Genomic DNA, 19,980 nt, shown 5'->3' with positions numbered 1-19,980 from the left:
TCTTGGTCAAACTGAAATAAAAAGAGAATTTACTTGTTGTAATTGCTTGTTATTGTCACATAAGTTGTTCAGGATATTATGGTAAATGTTCAAAGTCTGGAGAATTACATAGAGGAATCTATCACTTTTGTCGTTGTTTCTGTTTCTAGTTTTTAGTCGGTTCTACAGGGCAGTGATGGGTAAATGGTCGATTTTCGAGGTTTCATACACTTACAGTAAGATACTGTAAGGTACTGTAAGAAACTGTAAGATACCTCTGACGCCATTTTGAAAATTCTTATTGACTGTCGACTCGACAACTAGTTCTTATTGCTCGATATATATTGGTACATGTAATTTATTTGTTATATGAATATATATATAATATTAAGAAAAACCAGTTTTGAGGAATTAATGTTGCTTGAAACATAGATTTTTGGCAACATTAATTTTCTTAGTGCTCCATCTCTAGCTACTGCTTTTCCTCGGACATTTTCTATTTATTAAATAAATAATATACATGTCATTTTATTTTTAAAAGATGGAAATGTCCAAGAAAAAGCAGTAGCTAAAGGAAAGATGTAGCTAAGGAATTAATGTCGTTAAAATTTCTTTTATAATTGGGGTTCTATTCATTTTTTCCTTAGCTACTATTTTCCTTGGGATTTTATTTATTTAAAAATAAAATGCATGTAATTTTATTTATTAAATAAATTAAAATGTCCAAGGAAAGCAGTAGCTAAGAAAAAGATGTAGCTAAGGAATTAATGTTGCTTTAATTTTATATAACTAATTTTTTAAATAAATAAAAATCCCAAGGAAAAATAGTAGCTAAAGAAAAGATGGAGCTAAGGAATTACAGTTGCCAAAGAAATTCTTTTTGAAGCAACATTAATTCCTTAGCTACATCTTTTCCTTAGCTACTGCTTGTTTTTGGAATTTTTATTTATTTAATAAATGAATTACATGTATTTATCGAATAAAAAAAAATTGTAGCACGAAGGTACCACTTTTATTCGTAGAAGGCGCTGGGAACGCAATGTAAGATACCTCGATGTATGAAATCGATGATGTAAGATACAGTATCTTACATGGTATCTTACCTACTCAACACTGCTACAGCACCCGTATTCTCAGGGCAAATTTTATACAATTTAGGGCTTCTTTTTGCCACTGATGGCGCTTATAAAATTTTTTTTATATAGATTTTACATATAAAAGCTCCACAAGCGCCACCGGTGGATGAAAAAAGCCCTAAATTGTAATGCCCTGTGAATACGGGTGCAGGGCGAAATTGCAGAGCGAAAAAAAATTTTTTATTAAGGTACAACTAGGGCAAAATGAGAGACATCTGGCGGATGTTTGCTAAAAACATTATATATTCATGAGTGCGAAAAGGACGAAAGATTAGAAAGAGAATACTGTTTCTCTCTTCCACTCAAGTATTTAGACAAAGACAAAAATTTATTATCCTCTATTAATTAAAATTGAATATTAAAATCTATACCAAATTTGGGTGATGATTTTTCGTCTTTTTTTCCTTTAGTTTTTGGTAAATATGGCATTATTTTTTCAAGTATTTCGATGGGGTATTATGAAAAGCCGAACATCATTTTCCATAAGAGCCTATGTTTAACCTCAAAAAAAGGACCATCTTTAACAGTTAATTAATCAAAAAAACATCTTATAACAAAAAAACTGATTAAAGAAAAAGGTGTATCGTTATTTCAATTATCTACTCTATAAAATTCGTGAAATCGTCATTATTTTTAATTTTCCCTAGTTGTACCTTAAAGGAATGCACCTCATCACTATTCACTAGTCGTTTTTCAGTCGGTATATCAACCGATATTTTCCTGTCGATATTCCGAGAGTGATATCGAATATCCGATATTTAACGCCTACCCATATCGGATAAATATATGGTCGATATCGAGTAAAAATATCGAGTTTCCGATATACCGTCTGATACCGCACATCCCTACTCAAACGTTACAATTGCAAAAAAAAAGGCAATTTTTCTTTGATTTATCATGGTTTTTTACGATCTGCAAATACGATGTTATACGCTGAATGTCACGTGAGTTTAATAAGTCTCAATTATTGCTAACAAAAAGGTTAATGATAATTTTATAAGGCATTTTTTGCACATTATGATATATGGCAGCATATACGCCCGAATTCCTTACATAAGTTTATATCTTTCTTTTTCTATCATCAACAATCAACAATGGCGTCATCTCTATCACTGTAAATCATTAGTCGCCATGCCGGTTCGTCACTTATATTCCTCATATTTTGCTGTTATAATCCTGTTAATTCTAATATCCTGTTTATTTTAGTTAAGTTGATTAATCTAATCAAATCAAACATCATCGTTTTTTCTCAAAAATCATTATCATCCGATACATTTTTTTTTTTTTCATAAATAACTGTTAATTTTAATAATCGACATTATTGGTACTATTTATTTGGCATGTAACCTAATCGGAGTTTACTTGTTTCATACTGTTTTATATCTTATTTTGATTTTATGTATTATTTTATGTATTTTATGTAAACATAACCAATCCATATTGACAATATTCTTTAACACTGATGAATTTTATAAAATTTTTAGTTTTATCTTAAAAGTTAATGTCGTTGACTTTGTTTGGATCTAGGGATCTGGCAACTCATTAATTGCCTTAACACTGCTCATCATTTAGGATGATCGGCATTTTATAAGTTATTGTCAATAATAATAAATTATTTTGTTTCAGGTGTCAGTTTGAATAAAATCAAGACATGTTCATTTAAGCTATTCAATAATAATTCTAATTATTAATGCAATATAAAACTTCTAATTATTGAAGTTGATTAGATAAATAAATTCAACAATAAGCAGTTATTTATATTTTTTCGATTACTCTTATAAAATAATAAATAAAAATGGGAATACAGGATTTGCAGACATTTTTAGACAGTAATTGTGCGCCCAGTGGTGTTGTGCCAGTTGATTTGCTGAAAATAGCGAAACAACGTCAGCGTAATCGTTCAAATAAGAATCATCAACAGCCACTGGGTCTTCTTCGACTTGTTTTGGATGGTGAATGTTGTCTTGATAGGCTGTATGGTGGTTATTTTTCCGGTAAGTAAGATCTCTATACATTCATTTTCATTTTAAAAAATTGAGAACTGTAATCATTCAAAAAGACTGATTTATTAAAATTTATTTTATTCAAAAAAAATAGATTGGGCGTCAGGTGGACAATGGAATCGTATGGTACAATTTCTTGCTGTATTAATACAACAAACAGAAATGTATGGTGTTAAACTAATTGTATTTTTAAATGGATGTAATGAAACACAACGTCGTACTGAATGGATAAAAAGTCAATTAGATATGCGTGTAAAAGTAAATAATGTTTTAAAACACATAGCAACAAAAGGTACACCGCCACCCAAAATATGGTGGATACCACCAATTTGTTTACATACAAGTTTACGTATGTCATTACGTCATTTAAAAACAACAGTTGTTTTAAGTATGAATGATCATCATCTTGAAGTTATTAAATACTGTCGTGATAATAATTACAATGGATTGATTGCTGATGATGCTGAATATATTGCATTTGATCCTCCACGTTATTTTTCATCTGAACAATTAAAACTTACTTACAAAGGTTCTCTTGAAACAAAAGAATATCTTATACCAGAAGTTATTAAATCTCTTGGTATTCAAGCTGATCGTCTTTGTATACTTACAGCATTACTTGGTAATTTTATTTTATCAGAACAAGAACTCAATGATTTTTATAAAAAATTGAGTATTAACAGTACTGGACCAAATAAAACAAATATCGATCAATCAATTAAAATTATTGCTGGTTTTGTTAAAGACTTATTATCAAGTAATATTGATTTTGTTTCCGAGAAAGTTTTTGGAACAACGACTGATTCGCGATGCTCAAAATTAGAGCAATCTATCCAATATTACATCAGTGGAACCAAGGAGGCCTCACGTCAAAAAACATCAAAACAAATATCCCAAAATCATATCAAACAAAATGTTAAGCCATCATTATCATTATCATTATCATCATCATCATCATCGTCATCCTCGTCAGTGACAATATCATCAAAGTCAATAACAGAAATATCAGCAATTCAACATGATAATAGTGATAATATTGAAACATCGAAATTTGCATCTGAAACATTAGAGAGTGAACAAGAAAGTTTAAATGCTTATAACGAAGCAACTGCAAATTCTAAAGTTGCACCGCAAATTGTCATTGAACCACCTGTTGTACAGTTGAATAAAAATACAGGAAATGATGATGACGTTAAAATTAAAGAGCCTGCAAGCAATGGACATGCAACTATTAATGGTGTTACAAACAATTTATCAATCAATTCATCGAGTGCATCCAGTTCAATAATAACAGCTGTATCTCATAATAATACAACAGCAACAAAACACAGTTGTGAAAAACCAATTAGTATTCCAACTACAGTGGCTGAAGTTATGCGTACAGCAATTGAACGTCATCAAAAGGGTCTCATGTCACCAGATATTTATCAAATTCTAGAGACTGGTGAAATTAAATTACCGATGTTACTTGAAGATGAAAATAATCGTGAATTTCCATCTATACATTTAATTTATCGTCCAATAAGACAAATGGTTTATGCAATATTATTTAATTTAAATCACAAAATTTTCCTGGCAACTAATGGAAAAGAAAAAAATTGTAATGAAAAAATTAAAGTGCCTGATGTTATTATTAAGGAATGGATATGGTCAAAGAATAATCCATATCAAACACCAGAAGAAGTTAAGGCTGAAAAAATTGGATGGGGAGTACCAACAATTCAGCGTCTTTGGTTTGGGTAAGTTTATTAAAATTATTTTATATTTTATTTTTTTAATTATGATGATGATAATAATGAGTTTTGTACAATAAACTAAAACTCGTTACAGCTCACGAGGGCGTTTCGGGTATGTTTGAGGCTCTCAACGTTTCAATGTTTATTTTTTCATTATCTTAATTTTACTTTAGCACAACTATCCTTATTTAATTCTGCTGATTATAATGTATTTGTGTGCAGTGATGATAATAACCTGGGCACAATTCTCTAAAAAAGAACCCATGGCAAAAATCAAAAAAGAACATTAAGCCATTAGCCAACTTGTATTAATTTATTTTGAGTACTTAATATTGATTCTAGCTCTAGTATAGATGATAAACGCCGAAGACTTCGTGGCTTTTTGACATGTATGAGATCAGATACACCATTAATACTCAACGTTTCACATGTACCTCAACATTTGCTTATCATGGCTTGTGTACTCAGATACATAATGACATATTCTGACAAAAAAATATTACGACGTCAAGAGCTTGATGCATTTATTGCTCAGGCATTTTCACCAAATCTCATGAATGCTCAGTATCTTCAAGATCTGCAGGTACTTATTTATATCAATTTATTTATAAAATAAAATAAATAATAAAAATCATTATATTATTAATTTATTTTAGCTTCCACTTGTTACATTCCGTGGAGTTCAACTTGCCACACTGTTTATGGCTGGTGTTGAAACGGCTCTTTTGGCCAATGATGCTTGTGGTGCACCAATACCATGGCTCATGTGTTGTCCATGGTTGTATTTTGATGGTAAACTATTTCATCACACTCTGGCACGTTCAACAATTGCTAAAAATCTTTTGGAACTTTGTGGTGGTCATATTGATCGTGTTGTTAAAGTTGAAAGAATGCGAAAGGCAATACTTGAAGGCCTTAGTGTTGTCTTCGCCAGACCACCAATTGTACCAACTGTACCGGGTTTACGAGTTCCAACATTACCATCAAATATTTTACCAGTTGGTTGCGTCGTTAATGACACAATAGCACGTGGTCGAACAAACCCACGTAATAACAACAATAATTTATTTAGAGAACTTATTCGTCGTCCAGTACCATCGCGTGGTGGTCGCCTAGAAGTTGCTGGTGTTGTTGTAGGACAATGGGGGGCTAATTATGGACAACCTACAAAACCTCATGCCACTATTCAAGGACCTTCTCGAGGACGCATACCACCCCAGGTATTGACTAAATTATTTGTATGCTTTTTTTTCTCTTCTATAAACAATTGATTGATAATTTTAATGATGATTTTTCAGCCACAATTTCCGCGTATTAATGCACGACTGTTCCAACCAAGGGCAAATAACAATATTAACTCTTCTGCAGTAAGAGGAAAAAAAACTCAAATGAAGGTAGCTTAAAATAAATATAATTTCTCAAACTATTTTATTTATAAGTAAATGATAAATATCTTATAAAATGTCTAGGCCACAAGTAAAAAGAAAGGAATAAAGAAAAACCAAGAAAATGATAATAAAAAAGATATCAAGTTACGTGACAATTCTGTTGAAGAAATTGTTAATGCTGATGAATTTTCGTAAGTAAAAAAATTGAATTTTTATTTTTTAATATTTAATGATCAATTAAATTTTTTTAATGTGCAGTAAATTACTTAAAAAAGATATAAATACCAAAGAAATAATCTCAGCAACAGTAGCTGATAAATCTGGTGTTGACCAAACTATTGAAAAGGACAAACTAGTCGCTACTGATGCTATTTCCACTGTCGATGCTGCTACTAATGCTGCTTCACAATCAGTAAAAGATAATTAAAACGTTTTAAGAAAAAAAAAAATTTAATCTCTCGGATGTGACTAAAGACTGCAAACCAATATTATTGGATGGGTATCGAGCGATCGGGCACAAAACAAAAAAAAAAAAGCAACTTTTTGTGTGCTCAAAATATTCAGTTCAATTCATAACAAAAAAAGTTCAGTTTTTTTTTTTAAATAAAATATTTTAGTTTTTATAGAATATTAACAATTTAATTTAAACTTTTATTTTTTATTATAAATATTAAACTAAAAAAATAATAATAATAATAATTATATTTTTGTATTATTAAATAAATATATATATTATATGTACATATATATATATATATTTATAAATAACAAAAGTATAATTTCATTATAAGTTTTGTGTTACTACATGTAATGTTTAAGCATGAATAGTAATATCAAGTGCACATTGGCTCGGTGTGCATATAATGCTCTCTGGTAGGAGCTCAAAACTATTTTAAATCGAACTGTGGTATCATGTGGATATTGAGAAGAACGGAAATGTTAATAATTAAATTGTTACAATTTTCCCACTGCCAAATACTAGCTCGCTATGCATTGTAAAAAATAATACTTCTGACAAATGAAGAAAAAATAGAAATGATTTTTTTTTCTTTATCTCATCGAAACTACTTGTTTACCAACTTTCAATCCAAGATCAAGAAAAAAAAACTAATTTGGAATAGCACCAAATCAGCTGTTAAAAAGAAAAAAAATGTATTGTTGAATAAGCGTAATTATTTTTTTTACCATAATAGAAATGTATATTCTCCGGTATCATGTGAAATGCTCGCTTTGTCCAATCTTGCCTACATATATCGTGATTCATATAAAAGTATATAATGTAATTTATGTTGACCAATTTATGAAACAAAAAAAAACTGCAGAGAGTGCCTCGTAGATGAACAATGAGAATAATATTACTAGCTGTAGTTTTTTTAATTTTTTTTTTTTAAAACGACGACTTTTTTCTAAAACACAAAAAAGTAAAAAAAATATGTATCAAGTCGTAGCATTATTAACGCAGAGACTGCTTTTCACTATACCCTTTATTACAACCGATAAATCCTTGAATAGTTTGTTTCTCAATTAAAATGTGTAGGATTTTTCATCAAGTATGATTTTTTTGAGAAATACATTCATTTTCAAAAAAGTATATATGAGCTGAACCGTAAATGTCTGTTATAATAAAAAATGAAAACATTATTGAAACATAAATACATTATTTATGATAATATGCAGCACTATTATTATTATAAATTATTATTAAATTTGGATGTAAAAAATACGCAATAGAGTATCTAATAATTTTTTTTTTAATTTGTTCAGTTTTTATAGATGAAGAACAATGTACATATTTATTTATTCGAATAACGCCCGAATTAGTGTGTTACTGTGTGAAAGAAGTTTATTGATAACAAATAAAAAAGTATATGAGGCATAAATTAATAATTGACTTGAATGGAGATAGCCTCTTAAGAGTTAAATTAATGTGACAAATAAATAATATTATTTGTTAAAAAAAAAAAAAAAAAATCATAACGTGATAATGCCGTTAAACGAGATATTATAACGGTCAAGATTGAAAATGAAAAAATATGTTATATTTTTGTAGATTTGTTATTGCATTAAATGTATCATGACAATTATGAGATAACTTTAACGTGCGATAGTTTTTTAATATTTAAAAAATAAACAACGTAAGAGTAGCCATGTTAATTAATTATTTATGAATGTGATCAACAATAATTATTTCAATGCTAGACAAATCTTTGGTCATTGTTTATTATTATTATTATTATTATTATTATTATTATTATTAGAATATTATTATTATTATTAGAATATTATTTTATAATGCGTTCATAGATAAGCATTTTTTTTTTTTTTTTAATATTTATCTTATTCTTTAAAATAAAATGTGATAATTGCATATGGTTACCAAAGTTTTGTTTGGCTAATTAATTGTGTATAAATGTCAATTAATACACAATGAAATAATAATAATGGAAGTCTCAAAAATTGATAATTAGTTTGAAACTTTATATGTGAACAAATCGAAACAACTAACTAAAATTAGAACCACTGATTTCGAACTAATCATGAAAAAAACGTGAAATTATACGAATCGTATTTGAGCTTGCTAAAAGTTATAATTTTTTCATCAAGAACAAAAGTTTCCTTACAAAGTAAAAAAAGTAATACAAATCAATGTTTATGTAAAACTACATATATCGTATTTTTCGAATGATTCAATATAAACCACAAAAATTAAATAATAATTCAAGATGAATAATTTAAAAAAAATCATTCAACGACTAAAAAATAAAAATTTGCGAATAGTTAAAACTAAAAAATGACACTCGAAAAATGCAATTAATTGCGCAATTCACACACTTCTAAATAAGGTATGATAAAAATTATGAATGATGATAAACGACTAAAATACTTCAATTGAAATAGAAATTAAGAGAATAAATTTAAAAAATGCGATGATGATTATTGAATTTTTCCGAATAAACAGTTTAATCATTTATAAATTTCTTAGTTTTTGACAACGGAAAAATTTTACTCAAGAGAATATTTCAATAATATAGAAAATGATTAAAAATTTAAATAATCAAATATAAATGTAATAAATGAAAAGAAATGGAATCAATTTCTTTTGTTGTAGCCTATACTACTTGATTATACTGTCATAAAACTTAGATGAAATGAAACAAAAACAAAAATCATAGTTTTAATTTCTGATAATAATATGTAAACTCAATTCCAGAATTTCGCATCAGATTGATAAAAGAAATATATAAATATATAAAATAAATATATATTCCAGATGAAAAATCGGTATATAGTGCCTGATAAGCAGTTCGTAGTTTATATCAAGAAAAAGATGGATTTTCTAATAATTTCATAAACAGTAAAGAAAAAAAAGAAACGAAAATTGTTAGAATGTCATAAAAAAAAATTAAAAATACAAAAAATAAAAAAAAATAAAAAAATGAAAACCAATGCTATTGATGTAGATAAAACATAAGTGGGTCCTAATATAATAACATTAATGAAATAGTACGTAAAAGACAAGAAAAAATAATCTTACAATGTTTTTTTTTTTAAACAATAAATAAAAATATTTAATTATTTATAGGTACGTCCGATGTATTCTCGTGTTTAACTGTTTCCATCTAAAATATAATTTTAAATTTCCCTTTTTTTTTTTTCAATCTCATAAATGCGAAATACACCATACTTTTTGCGGTGCAGTTTTTTTTAAATTTTCTTTTTTTAAACCAAGAAGGCTAGACACCAGGAGAGTTCACTATGTACATATATTGGGAATGGGCAAGAAGACTCGAGTCAATGGGACAAAAAACGTCGTGAAATGAGGCTTGCACATTTAGCCGTAGAGGCAAAAGAGCAACGCCGAGAGTAGTCAATGTGCCTCAACCCCCTTTGATGTACGCAGTTGCCGTCATTCGTCGTACGGTAATTGATTAAAATTAGTACAGTCACCCAGAAAATTATTGATTTTATTAAAAAACATCAATTGTGAATGTAATTTTTCGAAAAAAAATAAAATATTAAATAAGGATAAATCGCATCTAGATATTGTTTAATTGAATACATTTACATTGTTGTAATGCTTTTTTGTTTGTGTCATAGAATGTATGTGTGCACGTAAGCAGTATTTCAAAAAAAAAAAAACCACAACTATCGAAGTAGTTGAAAAAAAATTCATCTTCGTAAACTTGAATAAATTTTTGGGAAAATAAAAATAAATTAATAATAATAATAATAAATAAAGTGAGAACAAAAAACATATTAAGTATTCAAAATGAATTTATTAAACATATTCTATCCTTTTTGTATTTATACAAAACTTATATTATGTAGATAAAAATTCGTTCAAAAATGATCAACTTGATAATAGTATTTATTTGTTTTTTTTAATTCTAATTTTATCATGAATTTATGTTTTGAAGAGGTAATACGACAAGTGTTTTTTTAAAACTATCAATATCGTTGATGCAATAATTTTTGCTTTTATTCTCTAAAATATGAACATATTGCAATGAATATTGAGATATATTTTCTTTATCGTTTACTTTCTGTATTTGCTCATCAGATTCATTTTTGTCATTGCCAACAATTTGTACCGTCAATTTGCAAAAATTTTCGCCTCCAACTCTGTGTTTTTTTAGCCAATCTTGAATTTCAAGAATTTGAAGTTTGCTTATTGCTTCAACTTCTTTGGGTAGCCGATCAAATATATAATCACCTGATGTGATTTCTGACCAATTTCTGTCAAGCTCTTCCTTCAAATGATTGTCAGCACACTGCTTGATATAAAGTAGAGAATCCTTAAACTCTTTCAACTCATCCTCGTCCATTTTGCCCAATGAATCATCAAATGTTTTTAAGAACTCTTCAATCCTGTTGTCAATATGCTCGACGCTGAATTTAGATGCCTGGGTGCAAACCGTCACCGAGAATCCCATAACACCATATGTGTCCCTGAATCGGCAGGATACATTGTAGCCTAATTGCTCCAAAGTTCTGAGTTGATTGAACAATGGCTCTTCCATGATCATTATTATCATTTCAATAATTACAGACAGCTGCATTGTAGATTTTGATTGATAGTAATTCGTCACAACTGAGTTGGTGTCAATTGGATTAAAATTTTTAATTCGACAACACTTGATTCCTTTTGGTATTTCATATACTCGTATTGTTGGTACAATTCCAGGCAGTAAAGCTTTGCAACTAAGTCTCTTAAAAACTTTCAATGAATGTGCGATCACATCAGCTTTTGGCATATTACCTTGTGCAAGGCATTTGATATAAATACTGTCCATAAATTTTTTTGAAAGAATTTTAAACTTATCAAAAAATATACTTGCTGCTGCAGTGTGTTTATCAATTGATGTCCAGTGTGGAATCGTCAATATTGATAATCTAACTTCATTATTCAATTTTGAAGGTTTCAAAAACATATTGTAATATGATTTAATCTGTTGTTTTTTCATAACCTCAAATAAATCTTCACGAACTAATACAGAAAGTTCTGAAATGTATTTGGCAATTGTCTGAAGAACAAGAGGAAGTTTTTGATTAAATCCCCAAACTTTAATGATCATGCCTCTTTCATGAGCTTGAATATCGTAATTCAACTCAGCTGCTGTTGCTGGATACAGCTCTTCTACCAATTGTTGTTTTAATATTGAAACCATCAGATCAACTATTACTGAACCTTCGGGTGAATTATGTATTAATGGTGATATTAGTAAATAATTAATGTAACACTCAGGAAGGCGAAATTTTGCGTCTGGCTTATACCAAATTTCCGAGAGATTATCTTGGTGAATTTTTTTTGGATATTCTTGATTTTCAATTGGAATTAACGTAAAATCATCAGTAACAAATTTATTTGGTTCTGGCAGATGAAAGCTGGGTAATGGTTCAATTGTTTTCCAATTGTTTATCCAATCTTCAGGAATTTTAGTGTCAGTGTATTTTGTCCTAAACCACGGTTCAATTTTTTCAAAATTATCATCATCAAATTTCTTGTTAAAAATAATGATGTTGACATTGTCAGCATTCAGGGCTTCGATACAAAGAACAATTGATACTGGATCATACTCAAAGTAAAGCTCTGAACCAGTAATATAATCTATTGGCGGATAAAATTGCATACTTTCACACATTTGTTCAACATAGTCACAAGGTGCTTCATCATCAGCAAATCGAAAATTAGTTTCCTCAATTTTACAAATTTCATCGTAAATGCGTTTTTTTGGTCCTATTTTCTTGAGCATATTGATATAAGAAAAAACAGCATTAAGAACATCCTTGATGTGAACGTGTCCAAGATCAGTGAGAACAAGGGAAATGCTGAAAAGAGCATACATTGAACTATGCTCAAATCCAGATTCACCGTTGCCAGAAAATATGTCAAGACACCACATTTTTTTTCTCAGGTAAGATATTAACGAACCTTTACCTTCATGACCAATTATCCAAGAAACATATTGATGTGGCTTTGATTTATACAAATGTTGCAACGTTGGCATTGCCCATGTCAATTCAATCTGACAAACATCTTTACTGGGTTTTATTTTATAGATTCGCTTGAACGACGGTGTATCAAATGACTCGGCACCCATGAATTTACTGAAATCATCTGAAGGAAGATTATTACATGGTACATTTGCAAAACATTTTTTAACATAATCTTCCAATGTGTCTAGTGGTAATCTTGCCTGGATTGTCACTGTCATGCGATGTGCTGAATAGTGACGTTCTCGAAATTCGTGCAATGTTTCGTAAAGCTTATCTTCGGTAACATTGTCTTTTAGAGTAACTAGATTCCCCCAAGTAAATTTTCTTGATGGATGATCATGCTCAGCAAAGCTGCAAAAGAGTTGCTCTTTCCTGTACGAATCTAATGGAAGTGCCATTTGAAATTCACTCTCCACAGCTTCTCGTTCTCGAGTTATTGCATCTCTCAGCATCAATGGACTTACAAAAAATTGAGCAAATCTATCAAGTGCTGGAAGTAAATATTTTTCATTAATTTCAAAATAAAACGTTGTTTGTTCACATTCCGTTGATGCATTGTTTGAGCCACCGTGTTTTTTTATAAATACATCAAAATCATTTTCGAGTGGATACTTGGTTGAGCCCATAAATACCATGTGCTCAAGGAAATGAGCCATTCCTGGTATCTCCGGTGGGTCAGAAAAACTACCAACACCAACACAAAGACCACAAGCTGCCATTTTTTCTTCTACATTTGATGATTTTCGTTTTTGGCAATCGTCACCATTATCAATCCCATCTACTTCCTCACTATCACCACTGTCACCGGAATCAACATCATCATCTGAGTTATCTGATTCACTCTCGTCATCTTCACTTTGTAATGAATCACCTTGATGACAATTAATTGATTTATTGTCATCATGCAAGTCAGCAATTAATAATGCTGTCAATCCATTCGGTAATTTGATAACCTTATAATCTTTCTTATCATTTTCTGACTTAACAGGCGTATCTAAATAGTCAACTTTAATATCTACAAACTTATTATCAATAATGTCATGCTTAGTTGTTTTTTCAATACATCCTTGTGCCATATTGCATAAGTTGATTTCAAGGTTATAGTCAACTTGCAAACGTGCTCTTTTCGTAGTTATTATTTTTTTATTATTTTTGAATTTTTTATTTATCACAGTAGAATTAAAACATCGTTTTGGCATTATTCGACAGATATGTATTAGATCATGGAGGTGAATGAGGAGTTTAATCTTTGCCTTTTTACCCTTTTTACTGTGTTAAAGCCAGTGTTGGGTAGGTATGATACCGGTGTATCATACAGCAGTATCATACACTGTATCATACAGTATGATACATCTCCATTATCATACGTCATGTATCATACATTAAGAGCGCCTCTACATTTCACTTTTTAAACTATTTTACTGACGCCATTTTGCCTATCCGCCATTATACACATATTTGGCGCCCAAAAACAATATGTCAACATCCAACATAATATGGAATCTCAAGAGTTTATTAATATTCATTAATAAATCAACTAACGAAAAATGATTGTGTGTATTTTATTTGAATAATCTCAAAAATTACAATAAAAAAATGAGATAATAGACATGATATGTGGGCAAGGAGGGTTTTGACAAGTTCTAAGGAACATCATGAAATGCCAAGAAAAAAGATAGTTTCATTAGCTTGCAACAAAAAAATAATAAATACAGTAATTATGAGATTATAATCACACAGATAATTTAACATCACTCAATATCACAAATATATTTTCCCTGTTGTTCTTCATGAGAAACGTATTATATGAATCTGGGAGACCTATTTGCCAAGTTGACCTCTTTCATCATAATAGCATACTTGAATATATTCCAGGCGAACTCATGAGCCAATTTTTCAAAGAAGTCATAATATTAACTGTTAAATTATTTTCTCGTATAATGCTTTAATTCTGATAAAATTTTTTATACACGTTGATGAATTATACTATGTTCGATGGTCGTCTCGGCTCAGTTCCGTCTCACTTACGGCTCACTTATGGCGCTAGCGACGTACGGTTGTTTGAAGAACTACAAAGGCACAAAATCTCAATACAGGTGCCTATCTATATCATCACTGTAAATAAACAATATTTATTAGGCTTGCGGCCTGCAGCGCCATGTCTCAATCTTCGGGAATCAGAAAACACCGTAAATGAAAAAGTCCTTCTGACATAATATTGCGATTCCATCTATTGTGAGCTAGAACAAGTTGCCGCCGTAATGTTTTAGCCGACTAGCGGATCTTTCCAAATTCTGAAGTGTAAGCTTCGTAAATGAACTTTTCTTAAGTTGGGCCGAACTCTTAAAAATAGAAATTATTAATTAACGTTTATAATTATCATTTGTAAATTAGATTAGGACGAATTTAGAGATTTCGAATATTGTTGTTTGCATTATATTGAAAATGATAAACATTTTTTTGCCGTTTACTGAATTCTACTAAAAAAAAATTATGTTTCATGTGAGTTGATAATATTTACTAAAAATATTATTAGATAAAAGTATAATTTTTTTTTGTTCATATATTTGGAAAATATATGATATTATCACACTAAACTTTTGATTCTCTTAATACGAGTTGGTGATAAAAGCGAATTTTATTCTACAACTTTTTATCATTTTAATAAATATTGATAAAGAATTAAATGCCACTTTATAAACGATAATAAAATAGAATTCTGAATTTGCACTTAACAACCAAATAGTTATGTGTCCGCAAATATTGTTTCAATAAAATTAATATTCTATTTCTACACCAATTTTCGAAAATAGGAAGCTGTTATTTTTGTGCACAATCAAAAAAAGTTAATCCGAATAAACAATTCTATAAAAATGCTATGGAACTTTTTAAGCATCGTATAATTGTACCTTAGGCCTATTGTATTGTTACACCAATTTTATAGCCATACGACACTGAAAATCATCTCTCACCCTGAGTCGTTAAAGTTTTCAATCTTAAGAATAAACAATAGTCAAAAGTGAAAATAATATAATCAGATTATTGACCGCTTGTGTGCATGCAACGTTAATACAAATATGTACATAATGGTTTTTCATTAAACGGTTCTCTACAAAATCCAAAGTGTGAAAATCCTGATTCATCCGCCGTATGATTTATCACCCAAAAAATACCGTCGATGAGGCAGAAATTTTAGGCGTACAGTTTTTCAATTATTATTATTATTGTTGTTGTTGTTATTATTATTATACATAGCCTTAAATTGTAAATAAAAAATTTTTTATGTTATAAATAATAACAAACATAAATTTTAAATAAATGTGAATGGTGTCGCCATCTTGTGCCAAAAGAGTTAGTAGAACAGGGCCCTATTTATCGATTAATTTTGCGGATGAATCAGGATTTCTAGTATTTCGTTTTAATAACAAATGCAAATCTGAGCATTGTAAAAATCTAGTGTTACATAATTATGATGGAATCATCACTAGAGTTTTATTAAATTTCAGAAACTCTATAATGGTTAATATATTCGAACGGAGAAAATACATTGCGAAAAATATAGAACAAATGAATATATGATTAGACAATAAAGATACAACTTCAGAAAGCTATTGATCGGCTTAGCTGATTGAATCTGAAAACAGAAAGAGGTTGTAAAATAATATACATAGATTATTATTCGGCTATATCAATCAAACGGACAATAATTTTAATATAGAAAAGTAGAATTAGCTACATATACATTTGAATAAAATCGTTTTTGGCTCATTCGTACTAGCGGAATTTGATAATAAGAGTACTCTATGTATATGGATGAACCAATTTTTTTACGATAGATTTTACCGTTGATTATTTGTTGTCTGTAATCTATTTCTACATATAAATATAAGACGGATTATTTTTCAGACGATGAATAGACACAAACTCATAGACACAAACTCGTAAAAAATTACTAGTGATTTTTATCGTATTCGGTATAATTATTGGATATTATTTTTCGTTAAAAGGTGACTCATATATTATGATAAATATCGTAATAACATGAATTTAAAAAATTAAAAAATTAAAATATGCTAATTAATAGAAATACATAGTGTCATAAATTTATTATTACAAAATACGAGAAAATAAAAAAAAATATATCATCGAAAATTATAACTCTTAAACATAATAAATATATCTTATTTATCATTCATCTTGTGGCATAACATTATATCGGATAAAAGCAAAATAGCTTAATATGTAATTAGGAAAAGTTGATTTACGTAAAGTATTCAAGTCGGACATAGTGCCAACTGGATATTTACCAACATTCAATATCCCTATTACGGACTGAATGAGCTGAAAGAGACTTTATTTTTTGGATGTTCACCCTGAACGGTGTAACCGAAACTAGCGCTCCGGGCCGCAAGCCATTTATTAGTTGCTTTCTTTCACAAAAATCTTGTAGCGGAGCTCCAGATAAACGCCATCTGTTGGAATGAAGAGCGTCATCTGTGGGCAAATGTACAAACGTGATTTTGAAAATAGAAAATGGCTGAGCATTGGCGTCAACTCTGTTTTCCCGGTTATCTGGTCGACCGACAACTATAACAAATAAATAACAGAGTTGACGCTAATGCTCAGCCATTTTCTATTTTGAAAATCACGTTTGTATTGGCGTTTATCGGAAGCTCCATTTGTTTGTGGCTTTAACAATGAACATTAATACAGTGATGATATAGATAGGCACCTGTATTGAGATTTTGTGCCTTTGTAGTTCTTCAAACAACCGTACGTCGCTAGCGCCATAAGTGAGCCGTAAGTGAGACGGAACTGAGCCGAGACGACCATCGAACACAGCTTTTATTTATTATTTATCGTGTAATAAAAAAAAAAAAGTTTGACAGCTTTGTACAGTAGTGTGAGTGAGAGTTTAATAAATCATTTAGTTCATTTTATAAAAAAAGAGGGCACTTTCAACTATCATACGCTTTATGTAGTATGATACGTATGATTGTATGATACCCCGAAAATCGTCGAATTACCCATCACTGGTTAAAGCCATGGAGTATAAAACTCCATGCAGTCAGCGTTGCCAACTCTAAAAACAGCAATATGGTATGAAGGAGGGGAAAATATGGTAAAATGGATACCATTATGGTAAAAAATGAAATTTTAAATTTTTTATTGAAATAAATTAAATGAAACCATGCAATTAATTTTTTTTTTTTATTATTTATTTATTTATTCATATTTACTTATTTTTATTAATATAATTATTTATTAATAATGACATTTTTCATATTAATTTTTTTTAATTTTTATCAAATGAATTTTAGTACTCTTTAATGTAAAATATATTTTTAATTAAAAAACAATGGGTGCATTCCTTTAATAAAAAATTTTTTTTCGTTTTGCAATTTCGCCCTGTAATACCGGCCAAAATTTTATAGGAAAAAGCTGTTTCGTGTAGTGGCAGTACTGGCACATGACATTATTTTTTTTGGCTTCCAATTATTAGATGGATAACTGTTCAATGTTTATATCAAACTGAAATAAATAGAAAATTGACTTGTTGTGATTGTTTGTTATTGTCACATAGCTCATACCACACATTATCGTAAACTGTAAAGGCTGGAATATTGCATAGAGAAATTTATCACTTTTGTCGTTTTTTCTGTTTCTAGTTTTTAGTCGGTATTACAGGGCGAAATTGCAAAACGAAAAAAAATTTTTTATTAAAGGAATGCACCCAATATATATTGTTTAATTTTTTTTTTAATTAAAATATTTAGTTTGTATCAAACGAAACTCCCCATAACTCATCATCATCATTAATATAATTTTCTTTTTCTTTAACATTTGGTTTATAATATAAAGTACTTGTAGTCATACGTGAAAGCATTTATTTGGATGGCTTAAATTTAATACAATTTCAATTGGAAATAACATGTTGACTAGCTAATAATATTCCACGCATTGTTGGTACAGCTAATTTATTTCTTATTTTTGTTTTAGCCAAGTTAATTTTACTGAAAGTTCTCTCACTATCAGCGTTACAACTAAATTATGGTATATGGTAAAGTCGTTATGGTATATGGTATGGAAGATCAAAATATGGTAAACATACCATAATTATGGTATGGTTGGCAACGCTGCATGCAGTGTTGCCCAGGGGTATAGCACTACATGTATTTTTATGTGGGCTTATTTGCCACAAGGGACCCTAGACTGAGTCTAGTGAGTATAAGTATAGCCCGCCATATTGTATTGAGATGGTAAATCGGTTTATTTCTACGTTATCTGTCGCGATTCTTTCTTACCCGCTAAATTGAATTTCTTTTTGATGATTGTAATAACTATATTTAGGTAATTGATTAATTTGAATAAATAATAAGCTATAGAAAAAAGGTCTAAGAAAAGAATGTAGCCACATATTATGTTATAAAAAATTGATTCACCTAAAAAAAATAAACATGTAAAAAACATCTTTTCCTTAGCTACATCTTTTCCTTGGACATTCGTATTTTTATAAAATAAATTTATATGTATTTTATTTATAAAATAAATTTATATAAAAAAATGAATATGTCCAAGGAAAAGCAGTAGCTAAGGAAAGGATGGAGCTAAGGAATTAATGCTGCCAAAGAATTATGTTTTAAAAAAATATATTTGCTTGAAATATATATTCTTTGGCAGCATTTATTCCTTAGCTACTGCTTTTCCTTGGACATTTTTATTTATTAAATAGAAAAAATACAAGTCTTTTTATTTAAAAAATAAAAAATTGTCCAAGGAAAAGCAGTAGCTAAGGAAAAGATGTAGCTAAGGAATTAATGCTGCCAAAGAATTATGTTTTAAAGAAATATATTTGCTTGAAATATATATTATTTGGCAGCATTAATTCCTTAGCTACTGCTTTTCCTTAGACATTTTTATTTAATAAATAGATAAAATACATGTATTTTTATTAAAAAAAATAAAAATGTCCAAGGAAAAGCAGTAGCTTAGGAAAAGATGTAGCTAAAGAATTAATGCTGCCAAAGAATTATGTTTTAAAGAAATATATTTGCTTGAAATATATATTCTTTGGCAGCATTGATTCCTTAGCTACATCTTTTCCTTAGCTACTGCTTTTCCTAGGACATTTTTATTTATTAAATAGATAAAAAACATGTATTTTTATTTAAAAAAAAAATAAAATTGTCCGAGGAAAAGCAGTAGCTAAGGAAAAGATGTAGCTAAGGAAATAATGATG

The 19,980-nt window shown here is 29.2% G+C and overlaps 2 protein-coding genes across 4 annotated transcripts; one reads left to right on the top strand and one right to left on the bottom strand.

Moving 5' to 3' along the window:
• The first annotated feature begins 1,823 nt into the window (after window positions 1–1,823).
• Window positions 1,824–8,406, top strand: LOC122852006 (constitutive coactivator of PPAR-gamma-like protein 1 homolog). 3 transcript variants are annotated; one of them, XM_044151549.1, is made up of 9 exons: window positions 1,824–2,059; window positions 2,742–3,109; window positions 3,213–4,857; window positions 4,949–4,966; window positions 5,197–5,437; window positions 5,511–6,074; window positions 6,153–6,248; window positions 6,324–6,433; window positions 6,501–8,406. In XM_044151549.1, the coding sequence occupies exons 2-9, from the start codon at window positions 2,911–2,913 to the stop codon at window positions 6,667–6,669; spliced, it is 3,042 nt and encodes a 1,013-aa protein (XP_044007484.1). In that variant the 5' UTR covers window positions 1,824–2,059; window positions 2,742–2,910; the 3' UTR covers window positions 6,670–8,406. The 3 variants fall into 3 exon arrangements, with proteins under 3 accessions (XP_044007484.1, XP_044007486.1, XP_044007487.1); XM_044151551.1 differs by lacking the exon at window positions 4,949–4,966; XM_044151552.1 differs by lacking the exon at window positions 4,949–4,966 and having other exon boundaries at window positions 1,824–2,096.
• A 1,194-nt stretch (window positions 8,407–9,600) lies between these two features.
• On the bottom strand, window positions 9,601–14,014 carry LOC122852005 (nardilysin-like). Its single transcript, XM_044151548.1, has one exon. It carries the CDS (start codon window positions 13,937–13,939, stop codon window positions 10,640–10,642), a length of 3,300 nt encoding a protein of 1,099 aa, XP_044007483.1. The 5' UTR covers window positions 13,940–14,014; the 3' UTR covers window positions 9,601–10,639.
• Between the last annotated feature and the right edge of the window lie 5,966 nt (window positions 14,015–19,980).

Source organism: Aphidius gifuensis, linkage group LG3 (genome assembly GCF_014905175.1).
Source record: "Aphidius gifuensis isolate YNYX2018 linkage group LG3, ASM1490517v1, whole genome shotgun sequence".
NCBI lineage: Eukaryota > Metazoa > Arthropoda > Insecta > Hymenoptera > Braconidae > Aphidius > Aphidius gifuensis.
Note: the sequence above shows the minus strand (reverse complement) of the source record. Positions and strands in the feature narration are given on the sequence as shown.